The 16,796-nt window shown below is 45.6% G+C and overlaps 1 protein-coding gene across 2 annotated transcripts in view; it reads right to left on the bottom strand.

Moving 5' to 3' along the window:
- LOC147705755 (band 4.1-like protein 1) overlaps positions 1-16,796 on the bottom strand; it is a 644,658-nt gene that overhangs the window by 282,934 nt on the left and 344,928 nt on the right. For both annotated transcript variants that reach the window (XM_086932199.1, XM_086932200.1), the window contains exon 4: positions 15,147-15,311. In XM_086932199.1, the coding sequence (XP_086788325.1) occupies positions 15,147-15,311 (165 nt within the window). The remainder of the gene's footprint in view (positions 1-15,146; positions 15,312-16,796) is intronic.

Raw genomic sequence — 16,796 nt, 5'->3', positions numbered from 1 at the left:
GGAAGAGAGGAACAGATCAGCACAGCAGAATAGAACAGGGAGTTAAAGAAGGGGGTGGGGTGGAAGAGAGCAGCAGATCAGCACAGGTGAAGAGAATAGAGTTGGAGGGTGGAGTTGGAGGTTGGAGGTTGGAGTTGGAGGGTGGAGTTGGAGGGTGGAGTTGGCTTTTGCGTTGGAGGGTGGAGTTGGCTTTTGATTTGGAGGGTGGAGATGGAGGGTGGAGTTGGAGGGATGATTTGGAGGGTGGAGTTAGAGGGTGTAGTTGGATGGTGTAGTTGGATGGTGGAGTTGGATGGTGGAGTTGGATTTGGAGGGTGGATTTGGAGGGTGGAGTTTGATGGTGTAGTTGGAGGGTGGAGTTGGAGGGTGTATTTAGAGGGTTGTGTTGGAGGGTGGATTTTGAGGGTGGATTTGGAGGTTGGAGTTGGATGGTGGAGTTGTAGGGTGGAGTTGGATTTTGAGGGTGGAGTTGGAGTCTGTAGTTGTAGTTTGCGGGTGGATTTGGAGGGTGGATTTGGAGGCTGGAGTTGTAGTTGGAGGGTGGATTTGGAGTTGGATGGTGTTTTTGGAGGGTGGATTTGTAGTTGGAGGGTGGATTTGGAGTGTTGAGTTGGAGGGTGTAGTTGGATGGTGGAGTTAGAGGGTGTAGTAGGAGGGTAGATTTGGAGGGTGTAGTAGTACTTGGATGGTGGATTTGGATGGTGGATTTTGAGGGTGGAGTTGGAGGGAAGAGTGGTGGGCGGGTAGAGTGGTGGCGCTAGAGTGTGGGCGCTTAAGTGTGGGCGCTAGAGTGTGGGCGCTAGAGTGTGGGCGCTAGAGTGTGGGCGCTAGGGTGTGGGTGCTAGAGTGTGGGCGCTAGAATGGTGGTGCATAGAGTGGTGGATAGGGTGGTGGATAGGGTGGTGGCGCATAGAGTGGTGGCGGATAGAGTGGTAGAGTGTTGGTGGAGAGAGTGGTAGAGTGGTGGCGGTAGAAGGCTGTACTGTGTGTGAGAGAGAGTGCGTGTGTGAGAGAGAGTGCATGTGTGAGAGAGAGAGTGTGTGTGTGTGTGAGAGAGAGAGAGTGTGTGTGTGAGAGAGTGTGTGTGTGAGAGAGAGTGTGTGTGTGAGAGAGACAGTGTGTCTGTGAGAGAGAGAGTGTGTGTGTGAGAGGGTGTGAGCGAGTGTGAGAGAGAGAGTGTGATGAGAGAGTGTGTGAGAGAGAGTGTGAGTGTGAGAGAGTGTGTGTGAGAGAGAGTGTGTTTGTGAAAGAGAGAGTGTATGTGTGAGAGAGAGAGCGTGTGTGTGAGAGAGAGTGTGTAAGAGAGTGTGTAAGAGAGAGAGTGTGTAAGAGAGAGTGTGTAAGAGAGAGAGTGTGTGAGTGATGTAGAGAGAGTGAGGTTGTCATGTTTCACATGTTTGCTTAGTGACGGCCGTCACCGAGGTCACATGGCCAGCCTCGAACTGTTCTTCTTTTAGGTATCAGAGCCGGTCGGGAGACCGAAACTACCTCTCCCGGCATGCTCAGCACGGGAGAGACGGAGCGTCAGGCGTCCTGCACGTGGTGACGTCATTCAGGAAGTAAAGGGAGTCAAGGATTACAGAACGCTGCCGATAATTCTTCGTGTGTTTGGAGTGTCTCAAAGAAGTCCGGTAAGGCTGTTCCGTGTTCTCCCTGACTTGGTTCCTGTATTTGTCTTACGGGATTGACGAAGAAGCAGGATTCTTTGTCTTCCCGCTTGGGGTGTTTAAAGTGCGATTTTCGGAGTTGGAGCGTGACCCAATATTGGTTTTCAAGGAGAATCAGACTTTGTTATAAAACCAGCAAAGGGGATTATTTCTTCCCTAGTTATTGACTTTGTTTTGGGCATTTCCCGTGATTGGGGATTCTTTTCCAAGTACCGCGGGCTCTGAGGTTAAGAGTCATAAGCTGGTGTACGGTTCATTCTTCGCAGAGACTAAGCGTTTGGGGTGCATTGAGTCATAGCTGCGAACATTAGTGGCTGTACTTTGCCCTTGGTTTTGAGGCAAAGACCTTTATATTCTGCACCCTGTGTTTTCATTCCGGAGAGATGAGAAACCAATGACTACTATCAACAGTCTCAAGGTTAAGAATTATTAACTGTCGATGCTGCACATATTATTTCAAGTTGTATTCCTGTTTATATTTTATAGGAGAGAAAGAACGGAGGAACTGTCAGTGAGCAATAAGACAAGATTCCCAGGTGTGTTTCCTAAGATGATTAGAATCCTATTCTCAGCGTTCAGAATGTCTTACCAATGTTAAAACACACAATTCTTGTTTTCTCCTTTCTTCCAGTTATCCAAATTCCTTGTTCCATTCCTAGAACTCTCCTAAATAAAGCCATCGTATTTTTCTTTGCAGGTAGGCAGAGAGTAGGGTAGCTACATCATGATGGAAGGAATGTGAATTTGGTTACGTAATCACAAAACAACATTGTGTTTGAATATCTGTTACTTGTCGTTACAGATCTCCCTCCCCGCTGTTCCCTTCCTTTCCTTCCCGGCTTTCTATCTTTCTGTTTTCTTATTTCTCCCTCGTGTGACTATCCCAATAGTCTGTGTAAACTACTTCAGACTTTGGGGCCGTCATGAGATGGAGCCCATAACATCATCGGTGTAATCCTGAAGAGTCCTGGACCGAAGCCTGACAGAGGTAGTGAGGTAGGGAGAGAGAGTGAGGTAGTGAGAGAGAGAGAGAGGTAGTGAGAGAGTGTGTGAGAGAGAGAGTGTGTGTAAGAGAGAGAGTGTGTACGAGAGTGTGTAAGAGAGGTGTGTAGAGAGAGGTGTGTAGAGAGAGGTGTGTAGAGAGAGGTGTATAGAGAGAGAGGTGGGTAGAGAGAGTAGAGAGAGGTGGGTAGAGAGAGGTGTAGAGAGAGAGGCATAGAAAGAGGGGTGTAGAGAGAGAAGTAGAGAGAGGGGTAGAGAGAGGTAGAGAGAGAGAGAGGGTGGAGGAAGAGAGGTAGAGAGAGAGGGTGGAGGAAGAGAGAGAGGGTGGAGGAAGCACGTGTGTGTAGGGGTCCAGGAAATGGCGTATCACAAAGGGTTGTGCAAAATTTGCTTTTGCATAATTAAGTGAAATTTGGCAAACATTACAGGCAATTGTACAATATGCAAAATGGACATTTAGCATTATATTTTTCTGTGAAATGTATCTTTGTGTACATTTTGGATAGAAGAACACATTTCGAGCTCAACCCAAAAACCCCCCACAAAAACAACACATGCTGCAAGCAAGAGCTGCCAGTGTTCTGGTCGTTCACATTGTTTGACTGCTCTTGAGGGGAATTACTCCCAGACTCCAGACGCTGATCCGGACGTACCACTATGGATTGATAAGAGCTGCAGATTCAAAAGCGCGGCTGCGCACCCCCCCTCCACCCCCCCCCTCACGTTTAACATCCGTAGCGAATTATTGCACCTAATGTACAGCAGGAGCTCGGGATGGTATGAAGGATTGCTACGAGAGCGGATGAAAGAAGTATACACGACTCCTACATCCGAGACTGAGTATGCCTTTCTCGCATACTATTACAATTGTATTCCTCTTGACATTAATAGACAACTGGCATTGCCAGAAACAACGGGCTGTTTGTGCAGTGAGCACATCCGGCAGGCTATTTATTGTTGCACAGTTATGCGATTCACACCAATGCCTACCAGCTGACGATATCATGCCCTCATTTACGTAGAAGAGCTCGCTACTACCTCCTCGATATAAAGTGATTTATCACCAAGAATCAATCGTCAGCAATTAAATACTCAGATGCAGATAGCCCAGGGTGATAAATGAACTCATGGGAACTTGGGGAGCAGTTGCTACTCGTGTTGGCAACTGGCAAAAATCTTTCATTCTTTTGAAAGTAGCAACAAAAAATCAAAGTCAAGATGTCATGGTCAGTAAATCTGGAGCTCATACAGCATGGACTGGTGGTGCTGGCCCCCTGAGGAGCGGAGAGTGGAAATACAGGAAATAAAAGAGCAGTAGGAATGGATCAACAGACGGGGAAGGGCAAGGGATAGAATTCACTAGGCCAGGGGTCTCCAAACTGGTCCTGGGGGGCCGGATCCATGCCAGATTTTTAAAATTACTACATGTATCTCAATGGGGATATCCAAAAAATCTGGCATGGATCCGGCCCTCCAGGACCAGTTTGGAGACCCCTGCACTAGGCCATCAAACGATGTAGGCATGGGAAGTAGAGGATGTATGGGTGGAGGAAAGGCCAAGGCCACGTGGGAGATAGAAAGTAACTGGGCAATATAAAGGAGGTACAGGAAATGGAGTAGTGGGTTTCGAAAAGGCTGTGAGGTAAAAAGGCTGAGTCGGTGGGATGGAAGGGGTGGATGGGGCTGGGGGCTGCAGAATGGGAGCGCTGGATGGCAGAGATGGAGGAGCCCAGGTTGGAGTCAAGGGTGGAGGGAAGAGTAGCAAGAGAAAGAGGACAAAGCCTATTATTAGCAGTCCAAGTGGCCTGACAAGGGGGAGGGTGCAGATTAATGTAAATATTCTTCGGCACTAATGTACCCATTGATGGAATCCTATGGATTTTATGTGGCAATGCTTGTCATGTCCACATAGAAGCTTGTGCAGCAAGACGGGAAGCAGGAATGGGGAGGAGGGCAGGGTTAGGGGAGGCAGGGAGGGCACGTTGCTCCTGAACACTGGGCTCTGCTTTTAGGACATGTGAGGAGAGCAGAAGAACATAATGTTCTTCCTCGGACATTAGCATCAGAGCACAGACAGCATTGGGGAGGGGCGAATAGAGCAAAGAGGGGGCTATTCCTATAGCAACGGAGGAGGGGGCACAACTGGCCACCTTGGGCCATTACAGAGAGCAAAAGGCAGCGAACGGGGGAGGGGTTGCATCGCCTGCACCGGGGGGGAGAGGTGACGTAGCAGGTGCAGACGGAACTGGGAGCATGAATTGCAGCTGTCGAGGTGGGGGGTAAAGGGACAGGGCGGGGCAGATCCAGCTGGCAATGGGTATTACTAGCAGTGGAGAGGAGAGAGTGCAACTAGCGACGGTAAGAAAATAGGAGGGGCGGGGGAAGTAGAAAAGAAGGGAGGAGATGAAACAAGCTAAGAAAGGAATGAATGGTAGAGCTCAGAGTAGGGTGACAGAAAAGGAGGAGTAGAAAAGCAGTGAGGGGCAAAATGTAGTGACGGCGGTAGAGGAAATAGGTGAATGAGAGTGCGAGGCAGCGACCATATGGAGATGGAGGGGGGTAGGCTGCCTACTAATGCGTGTGGCAACAGAGAGAGAGTGGCGCGCATTGGGAAAGCTCTTGGCATTGCAGAGGGGGGGCGGGCGGGAGCGCATTGCTTTGAAGTCTGATGCGGGGGGCAGGGAGCGGCAGCTTTGAAGTGTGACGGGAGGCGGGAGGCGCAGACAAATGGTTGTTTGTGATGTGGCTGGTTTGTGCACGCGCATAAGTCACATGAACTGTGCCAAATCCGCTGTTGGTAGACTGTTCTTTTGCCCAATTACTTTAATCTAAGCCAGCAATGTGCAAGCGCATTGGCAGGCCGAGACCTAAACAGGCCAAAGCCAGCCCCAGCTTGATGACACATGTAAGGGCATGCATCACCACATGCACGTGCATATGTCTTGACATGTCTGCCATTTTGACTTTTGGCCCCATGGTGATGATTTATGTATGCACATACACTATGAAGTGGTGGCAATTTTATATATTTTGATTTACTTATCCAATATGACAAATGCCCATGATGGAGTAGTAAATAAAAAAATTACAAAATGTGTGAAAGCATATTTAGTGAAAAATGCAGGTCAATACCAAATCGAAGTAGATGGGTCCTCCTAAAGAGTTACAAAAAAATAAACAAAAAGGGTCCACCAGGACAAACAAAAAAGTAAAGATTTATTTTCTATAGTTAAGTTTCTTTTACTGTGACAAGTTTTCTTTTCTCACTTAGCACTCATGTTTTCTTTTGTTTTTTTTCTTGTGGGTGTTGTTCTCAAAAGATGAGGATTATCTTATTGCAAAGCAACATTGTTTCTTTCTAGTGTAATTTCTGAAATGATGATTTAGCACATAATCATGCTGTAGACCCACAATTCAATCCACATCACTCAATCCATGCCACGCCATGCCCTCTCACTCCACATCAATCCGTCCCTCACAATCCAATCCAGCCCAGACCAATACAATCCAAACCACTCACTGAATCTAATCCACTTCAATCCACCACACTTCAATCCTCCCAAACCACTCTACTCCAATATGCCCCACTCCAATCCAACACATTCTGCCCCACTCCAATCCCAAACTTCCTGCCCCACTCCATTCTTGTGCACTTCGATCTGCCCCACTCCGATCCAAAACAATCTGCCCCACTCCAATCAAAACCCATCTGCCCTGCTCTAATCCAAAACAATTAGCCCCACTCCAAACAAAAACAATCTGCTCCACTTCAATCTGCCTAAATCCGATTCAAAATAGGCTGTTGCACTCCAATCTGCCTCACTCCAATCCAAAACAATCTGCCCCACTCCAATACAAAACAGGCTGTGCCACTCCAATACAAAACAATCTGCCCCTCTCTACCCAAAATAATCTGCCCCACTCCAATACAAAACAATCTGCTCAATCCAATTTGCCCCACAGGAATACGCACCACTCCATTCTAATCCATCCACTCCATCCCAATTCACCCCACCACAATCCACTCCACTCCACTCCAACCAACCTCACAACAATCCAATCCACCCTAATCCACCCCAATCCAATCTACAACACTCCAATTAAAACCATTTCGCTCCAATCCAAACCACCCCACTACCTCAGCAATCCACACCACTACCTCCCCAAACCACCCGACTCCAATCCAAAACAATCTTCCCACAACAATTTGTCCCACTCCAATCCAAAACAATTTGCCCCACACAAGCCAAAACAATCTGCCCCACTCAAATCCAAAACAATGTGCCTCACTCCAATCCAAAACAATGTGCCCCACTCCCATCTACACAACTTCAATCCAAAACAATCTGCCCCACTGCAATCCAAACCAATGTGCTCCAAACCAATGTGCTCCAATCCAAAACAATGCACCCCTTTCCAATCAGCCCCTCCAATCCAAAACAATCTGCCCCACTCCAATCAGCTTTAATCCAAAGCAATTCGCCCCACTCCAGTCTACCCCATTCCAACCCAAAACAGTGCGTCCCACTCCAATCCGCCCCACTCTAATCCACCAAACTCCAAACCAATCCACCTCACCACAATCTAATCCACTACAATACAATCCACACCACTCATATCCAATTCACCCAAACCCAATCCAATCTACCCCAATCCAGACAAATCCAATCTCCAAATTCCAATCCAACCCAACCCCCATCCAGTCCACCCACTCTAATCCACCATACCCCACTCAATCCAACCAAATTCACCCCAATCAAATCCACCATAGTCTCTGCTAATCTAATGCACTGACTACCTCAATCCACTCCAACTCAGTTCACCCTATTCCACGCCACCCCACTTCATTCCACTATACGCCACTCCACTCCACTCTTCAACACTGCACTCTATGACACAACACTCTACAACACTCTCTGCCACTGAACCACTGAACTCTACTCCCCTCTACGATACTCTTTTATTATTATTATTATTATTATTATTATTATTATTAAAAGGCTCTTCTATAGCGCATGGCCACTCGGGAGCATCCCAGCGCTTAGGACTAACCAGAAGGAGATGGATTAAAGATGCAGGTCTGTATTATCTAGCTTTTGGGAACAGGAAGGTTTTTAACTTTTTCCGGAAGGCGAGTAGGTTAGGCTCTTGACGAAGAGGTGGAGGAAGAGCATTCCACAACCCAGCCGCGTTATGCGAGAACAGACGGCTCCCTGTATGGGCCCTGCTAATCCTGGGAGTTATCAGAAGGTTTTGTTGGTTTGAACGAAGGTTCCTAGTGGGTTTGTATGGCCTGATCATGTCATCTAGAATGGGGGGGCCTCTTCCGTAGAGTGTTTTATGGACTGTGCAGAGTGTCTTGAAGTGGATTCGCTCCTTCATGGGGAGCCAGTGCAAGGTGCAGAGCGCGGGCCTGGCTGATGTACGATGGCTAGTGCCCGTGAGTAGCCGTGCTGCGGAATTCTGGGCAACCTGAAGTTGCCGGATAACCGAAACAGGGGCTCCAAGATAGAGCGCGTTTCCATAGTCCAGCCTAGATAAAACATGGGACTGGACTATGGTTTTCTTAGCTGTTTCGGGTAGCTGAGGAAGGATTTTTCGAATTGTTTTCAGCAATCCGAAGCAGGTGGCTACTGTCTTCCTTGCCTGGATCTTAAATGACAACTCTGCGTCCAACCAAAACCCGAGACTCTTTATCTCGGTCTTTGGGGTGGGTCCAGGACCCATGCAGGAGGGCCAGTGTGTCGAGTTGTTAAATATGGCCTTTTTCCCTAGAAGCATCAGCTCAGTTTTTCCTCCATTCAGTTTGAGGTGGGACAAGTCCATCCATTTTGCTACCGCCTCCAGGAAACAACAGAGATTGGAGGGGGGGACTCCACCTGATTAAGAGAAACAACTAGCTGGGTGTCGTCAGCATAGCTTACTATTTGGATTCCAAAGGGAGCTACTACTTCTGCCAGGGGCGCCATATAAACATTAAACAGTGTGGGGCTAAGGGAGGAGCCCTGTGGCACCCCACACTGTAATGGTATTGGTGGAGAGCAGCTGTCTCCTGAAAAGACCTTGAAGAATCTGTCGCCAAGAAAGGACTCCAGCCACATAAGTGCCCTGCCTTTGACACCGATCCCTCTGAGACGAGACAGGAGGACACGGTGATTCACTGTGTCGAAGGCGGCGCTGAGGTCCAGGAGGATAATGGCCGCGCTGCCACCTGCGTCCAGAATCCTCCTGGAATCCTCTACCACCCTCAACAGTGCCGTCTCCGTTCCCTGTCCTCTCCGGAACCCGGTTTGGGTTGGATGAAGCAGATTGTGGGTCTCCAGAAAGGATGCTAGTTGTTTGTTTACCCATTTCTCGGCAAGTTTACTAATGCCAGGGAGCAGGGAAATGGGACGGTAGTTGGAAAAGTCTTGGGGGTCGAGATGTGGCTTTTTTAACAAGGCCCTGACCATGGCCAGTTTCCAGTCTTGAGGTACCTTCCCAGATTCAAGTGAAGTGTTAACTAAGTGAGTGATGTATGTACTGATATTGGGCAGGGCTAGGTTTAAGATGTTCATAGGGGCAGGGTCTAGCGGGGAGCCGCTTTTTATAGAGTTGAAGAGCGAGGGTAAGAGCTCTTTACTGAGGGGAGAAAAGAAGGGGAGGCAAGGCGAAATACTATCAGTGTTGTCTGCCAAAGGAGGGATTAGTTCTTCCAAAGGTAGGGGAGGAAGGGAGAGGAGGATCTTTTGAATTTTTTCAGCAAAAAAATTTGCCAGATTATTGCAGTGAGCGTCAGCTTCCTCCGTACAGGGTGGTGATGATGACGGATCGGGGACTTTTAACAGAGATTTAGCTATCTTAAACATCTCTCTTGGGGCGTTGGCGGAGACCTCAATTTTTTCTGCATAGAAGATGGATTTGGCCGCGTTAAGAGCAGATTTATATTTCTTTAAGGTGAGTCTATATTTGATTTTTTTCTCTTCCTCAAAGTGTTTTCGCCACTGCCTCTCCAGCCGTTTACATTCTTGTTTCAGGGACCTTAATTCTGAAGTAAACCAGGGTTGTTTAGTGGGGCCTTTCTTTTTGGAGATATATTTTTTTGGGAGCACACTGTCCAATGATAGTTCGATCCATTGGTTGAAGTCCATATTTGCCCTATCAATGTCCTGATTGGCCTGGGGTTCACTTGTTTTCAATGCCTCTACCCAGTCATTCGCTTCTAATTTCGTCCACCGTCTGCCCAAAGTTTTACTAGGCAGTTTTGCTAGGCCGGGTGTGGGCGTATTCCATATGAAAGGAATGACCATGTGATCTGTCCAAGGAATGGGGTATGGCTCGGTTGATATTAAATCCACAATGTTTGAGAATATAGGGTCTAGAAGGTTCCCTTTAGAGTGGGTGGGGTGTGAGACTATCAGATTCAGTTCACATGCCGCTAAGTCCTTAGTTAGTTCTGTAGCGATAGTATCTGAGGGATTATTGAAGTGAAGATTCAAGTCTCCCAGTACTATGAAATTCAAGACCCTGCTGGCTAACTCTATAGTGGTTTCGATAGTTCCTTCCAGAAATTGTCCAATTGAGCCAGGTGGACGGTAGATTAAAAGTCCCGAGAATGACACTTCTGGGGATACTGTGATAGAAAATTGTGCACTTTCACAGTCAGGGATGGAGCTGTCGGTCATACGACAGATTAGGTGTTCCCTATATAGTATGGCTATCCCTCCTCCAACCTTGAGTTCTCTGTCCCTGTGTTGGATCAGATATCCCGGAGGAAGGGCCTGGACGATATCTGGGCCAGACGTGGATCCCAGCCACGTTTCAGTTAAAAAAAGAATATCGAGCCCGAGATCTTGGATTAATAAGGATATTTCAATTGCGTGTTTAGAAAGTGTGCGGCAATTGACTAAGGCCATTTTCAAGACACCTTCTGCTTTTGTTGTATTAATATCCACTTCCGTAGTTATAAAAGGGCAGTGTTGACAGAAGGGGCGACACGTCGCTAGGTTCACAGAATGAGTGCAAGAGGATGGCAGGACACTATTAAGTGCAAGGAGAGTCGAGCGGGAGTAAGTCTGTAGGCCGCTAGATGATCGGTCAGAGGTTCTGGTCCCTGAGCCCGACCGAGCGCGAATGGGCGCAAACGGGCTTACCTCTGGCGCATCTAATACCTCTACTCCAACAAATCCAGTCTACGACACTCTACTCCCCCCACTTCACTCTAGGACACTTGATGCCACTAACTTTTAACCATGCTGAACAGCAGCCACACCGGTGTACAACATGACAAAAACACATTGCCAAAGCCAAAAGCTCTTGTTTAGGCAAGACCTATTAGCTTTGCCAATGCTTGTTTTAAATGGGTCTCATTTACAGGGAAGATACCCGATTCATGGCAGGGGGCAATTATCAAGCTAATCCACAAGAAAGGCTTTACAGGGGAATCCGCTAATTATAGGTTGATCCTTCTAAACATGTATGTGCAAAAATTGTTAAAACTTCTTGAGAGTTGGGCATTTGCTGATAGTATTATTCCCAGAGAACAGTGTGAAAAAGACAAAATTACTCCACTGTGGACCACTGTAAGGCTCTTTGGTCAGCGGCAAGAAGGTCCATTTCAACAGTTGGTAAATTATGCTGTTGCTTTGTAGATTTCCGTGCCACTTTCAACCTGGTTGATCGGGTTGCATTATCGAATACATTACAGAATTGCAACATACCGCAGGACTTGCTGTTAATGATGCAACAATTGCATTCCTGTAATTGGCTTCAGGTTGACTTGAATAGACTTGGAGTATTATCTGAAAAAATCCCAGTTGCGAATGGTCAGAGACAGAGGTGTGTCTTAGCGTCCTTACTATTTATCTTTTTATCTCAGCTCTTCCAACTGTACTATTTTTTTACCTAAAGTTTGGAAAATACATATACATTGTCTTCTGTATGTGGATGATTTAGTCTTGAAAGATAACACCCCAGCAGGGTTAGAACATAAACTTCAAGCCCTTAAAAAATACTGTGATTCTAATAGTTTAATCGTCAACCTGAAGTAGATGCTAGAGGTTTACTTGGTTTCTCAATAACGCCCCTCAAAAAGGTCAGCTCTTCCAAAAATCATTGATCTCTACTTTGCCGACAATTTGAAAAGGGACAACCATCAACATGTACTAAGAATTTCCATACTCTCTACCTTTAATGCTCTTAAAAGGTTTGATACCAATTTTGGGGGTTATTCAGTGGAACCTTTCAAAAAAAGGCATTCACGGGCAAATTAATACCCAAAGCCCTCTATGGTGCTGAATCACTTACACTGTATCAGCGACTTAACTGGGAGTTCCGAAAAAGTCAATGCTTATTATATCTTGTATCTGCCCCTGTTATTTCAAGGATCCAGGCTCTAAGGTTGGAGTTAGGCTTACATTCCTTGGCCTTACTAGCGGAGTCCAGTGGGCTAAGATTTCTCTTCTCCCTAATACTGAGCAAAGTCAAAGACAATCTTTCAGTGATATCTATAAACGATATAGTGTCTCAGCCAGATACGTTTTCACGCCATTATCTCTAACTTTCTTGCCCAGTCCAGGACTTGAAATTTTCAACTACGAAACTAGGGGCTGATTACGATGACGGTGGGACCGCCACCGACAGCCCATCGGTGGCTGGCCCACCGCTATCGAAACCAGGTTCTCCGCCCGCCATATTACAATGGCGGGCAGATGGTTGGCGGTCGGAAAGACCGACGGCTACGCATCCGCTGGGCTCCTTGAGCCTGCCGGTGCGGCGGAGGCTGTTGCATTCCCTGCAATGGTGGCGGTGCCTGCAAGGCACCGCCTTAGGGATTACAATGTCCCTTTCCTCTAGCCTTTTCATGGCGGTTAACGCGGCATGAAAAGGCAGGCGGAAAGGAAATTTGAGATCCCGTAGCCCGCATGGTGCTTGCCACGTAGTGCAGGAATATGTAAAGTGTCCACTATTTGCATTGCGGTGTGTGCTGCAGCCAGCAGCACCCACCGCAATGCAAAACATAGGCATTGCGACCACCGTGGATCGCATCCAAATGCCTCTGGTGGGACAGCTGATAGCCTGTCGGGCAGTCCTGTGTAGGATAGGGTGCCATCCTAATCAGCCTCCAAATTCCGATTCTTTTTTCAAAATAAAGAGTCTTCTTAGTGAAAGGGTAAGGGATGTTAGCCAAATCAGAGATAAAAACTACCTGCTCTCAAAAAAGCCAGTGGCTTATTTCATTTCTAGCCACGAGGACAAAGGGGGCTTTCCTTACTTGTACTAAATTCCGGATAAATAAATCTAGAATCGATATTGCAAATCGGCATTACACTTGATACAGGTTTGAGAATTTCAGGCCTCATAGGTAGAATTTTTGCTAATTACTGCTGCTTTACTTGTGATCTTAAAATAAATAACTAACAATTCATCTCTTCTTAGACTGTTTACTTTTTCTTAATGAGAGTGAAAACATTATTCGTCCCACTTTCAAGAAATATGGTATCATAATAAGTAGCGTAGCACAAGTTACTTTATTTTCAATTAAACATTTTGTGTGTTAGCAAAGGGTTGGTTGCTATTTGTTTGATGGATTAAATGTTATATGTGTGTTTAATATTTAATGTTTACACTGCATTTTCTAAACTGAACCAGTGTACATGGTTTTAGGCCATTTTATGATGTATGAATTTGGAAACCTTCTGTTATTTGACTGTTTTTTAAAATATATTCTATATATTTCAAGAAAGTATTTTCTTGGAAATAAATACTTTATACGCCCATGCTGATGAGGCTAAGAATATAGAACGGCTGCCTCAGGATTCATACATTCAAACCAACCAAGTGCTTGCTTATGAAAAATCAGAAGAAAAGTGTGTCACTGGCATAATAACCTGAATATCAGAGTTAGACAGAAAAGACACAAGTTCCAAATTAGGGAAGGAGTTTTGGATTTGTAAAAATAGTGCACTAACATCTCACAAAGGTAAACCTTGCAGAGTCTTCCTTTTTAGAAAAGGCTTAAGCATTTTATTTTTCTTGCTTGGACCTCTTTAGTACACTGCCGACAAATAGGTTTATCCTTACTCTGCCATCTGCAGATATTGTAAAAATATGCATTTTGATTTGCGTTAATTAAACTCTGTGGCATGGTTTATACCCCTATTTAGACGAATATATTACATTCTTACTGATACATCCCTTCCTGTTTTCAAAGTACCTTAGACAGAGATGTGACCCTGAACACCAAAGCTCAGGATGGGACATGTAACCAACATCTTCTGCACCAGTTCTAGGCCAAAATGCATTAACAACTGACCTACTGTGCTTTTCCAAACTTCCTCTAGTACTTATTCGGGTCAGCGTGCACCTCTGAAGGCTAACTAAGTGGCCTTAAAATATCATCTGCCACACAAAATATCTCTGGAATCACATATTTTGGGCTCTCTTTGCTTTTTCAAAGAGGTGCTTCTGGAGTAAATAAATATATTTCTTCCAAAAGACAACTAGACATCAATGAAGGCCATCCTCTTGCAATTCCACCAATCTAGTGACGGACATTACTTGACTTCCCTTTCATTTTCACAGAGGGAAATCCCAGCCTCATATTATCCCTGACAAAATCCCTTTGCCAAGAGCCCAACATAGAGGCTAAATATTTAGTTTGTATTTACCATTAAAATGCACTGAAGTGAATGTCAGTCACCATCACGATTATGAATATAAATGCTCTTGTCTAACAGATAGGTCTTCAAGTGCATGAAGCACAACTTCGAGCCTATGAGGTACATCTTCCTGGTTGGATAGACAATGTCACCATAGTGCAAGCATGCACTGATGTGCCTATTCTTCATATTATGTCTCTTGTTAAAAGGTGGGCGAATCTGTGAAAATCTACACTAGTGCACTATTCTACATTCTACCTGGAACAGAATATAAGGATCCTGAACCAGAAAATGCTGCTTATTTAATATGGTTGCACCAAGTTCTTTGCTATGAGGTTTCTGCATCCCGTCGTCTATCAATGTGAAATGAAAAGGTTGGCGGGAGGTTCTTCAGCATCGCAGATTCCAGTCATGAGATACTGGTACTAAATTTTCGTTTCATGCATTCATGTTACCTTGCCTAGGTGGCAAGGCGTGTGCCGCTGTTGATTCTACCTGGAGCATTCCAATTATTTAGGAGCAGATGTATCTGAGTGTCCCACTCTGCAAACCTCTTTCCATAGAGTGCTGTGAGTACAGTGAGATAGAGCTGAGGTGTTCGAAGATGCAAATGATAGGAAATTGGAATTTGCACTTGCCAATATACAGGACATAATGGGACAATTGGCAGCAGACCCCTCCATGCTGGAACAAATTGTTGAGTGATCTGACAGAGCCTCTCTAAGGTTTGGATCATCAGTCAATTCAGCAGTGCCAGAGGATTAAGGACTTCCTCCAAGATTGATCAGGGACATTGGCAGAAGAATAGAAGGGCAGAAGGACATGCCAGGCTTCTTACCTCCACTTCACACTCATACTCGGAAGAATCGAGCAAGACTACTCGGCAGAAGGCGCTCTTCAGCCTCTTTGAGGATTTCTGTGGAGATCGCTGTGTTCGACTTGGGGTTGTCTTCTCAGATAGGCCATCCGTATCAGTGTAGTCCTTGTCTTCCATGTCCTGGCACTGGAGATAAGACACATGCATCACAATCAAATCAAATGTAAGATTGTTACAATAGGAGTTATGGGAACAAAGAGAGTAGCAATTCTGCCTACAAATTGCATTGAATGTAGAATCACAAATAACCAGCACAAAGATGTTTTACTTTTCTTATATATCGCAACAAGATGCAATCCTGATGGACATTTTAGGAACAGGTTTGTGAATACTGTGTTTAGTAAATGGAGCAAAGGTCAAGATCTGTTCTTTAATGTCTGAGTGTCAAATGTTCTATTTTAGGTTCAAATGGAACATGGGTCTCAGTCCCCAGGATTCATCAAGCTGTATACTTGGAGAATTGCAGAGGAGAAGGTGGTGGCCAGAGCTTTAGCATGTCCATAATTCTTTAGCGAGCAGTGACAGTGGAATATGGAGGGATTCATCAGGAGGTAAAAATGGCGTCTTTCCAACCAGTTGCACAGCTAAGGTACATGTGTGAGCGAGCATTACCAGAGCCTTTAATACATCAGGTGCATACTTGTACATCTCACCCATAAACCTTTAGTGCTGTAGGTCAGCCCTTATGCATGGATCAAGTGGTATTCTTGAGAGAAGAGTCACGAGCCATGCAGGGAGATGACAGAATTGCCTTTATTGGCAAGTTAAGTCCTTATCACAATATGAGGGCAATACCTCTAGTTAGGGCTTCTTCCTCTCAACTATCCCTATCCCCAAGCTTCCACTCCTCACACACCACATCATCATCACATAACTCCTTCATTCACTCTCATCATTCAGGCAGCCACACTTATAGGAATGAGCAGTCACAGGACACTACAATAAGGTTGTAAGAAGGATACCCGGTTGTCAGCTTTGACCAGTATCCCAAGCAGGCGATAGGGAGCATTTGCATCTGGCACATGTGTCTGTTACTGTGCAGTTCCTTAATCCAACTGCCCAACATCCATCTGCTATACCTCGCGTCTGTGCCTGCACTATCATGCACTAACCAAGAGCTGATGTCCTGTGTTGATTGGGAGATCATTAGGAAAAATACAAACCAGCCGGCCATGTACTTAATGTGAGCTCATGCAATGATGGCATGATCAAATGAACAAGGGCAGTGCAAAGATTTAATAAGCAAGTTCACCCATGAAAATATAAATGTGATGTTAAAATTCAAAATTCTGTAGAATGTTTGCAAATATTACTTGCAGACCTCAGAACTCCTTGACTGTTATAACATTTTTTCATGGGATGCTTTTTCGTCCTTATCTGAGACACCTTGCTCACTGGATGTATGTAGAATTCAGCAGTGGATTATTATCACATAACCAGGTAAATAGTGAAGATAATAAAAGCTGAGCAAATTAACTGAGCTTTTGTGTCACAGGCACTGGCGCCACAAACGTCAGACATCCTGATAGACTAACAACTACACAGACTGTACAACTACACACATCCTTGTGCTAAAATGTAGAAATATCATACATGTCTTTTCTCTATGGT

The sequence above is a fragment of the Lissotriton vulgaris genome, chromosome 7 (assembly GCF_964263255.1).
Source record: "Lissotriton vulgaris chromosome 7, aLisVul1.2, whole genome shotgun sequence".
NCBI lineage: Eukaryota > Metazoa > Chordata > Amphibia > Caudata > Salamandridae > Lissotriton > Lissotriton vulgaris.
Note: the sequence above shows the minus strand (reverse complement) of the source record. Positions and strands in the feature narration are given on the sequence as shown.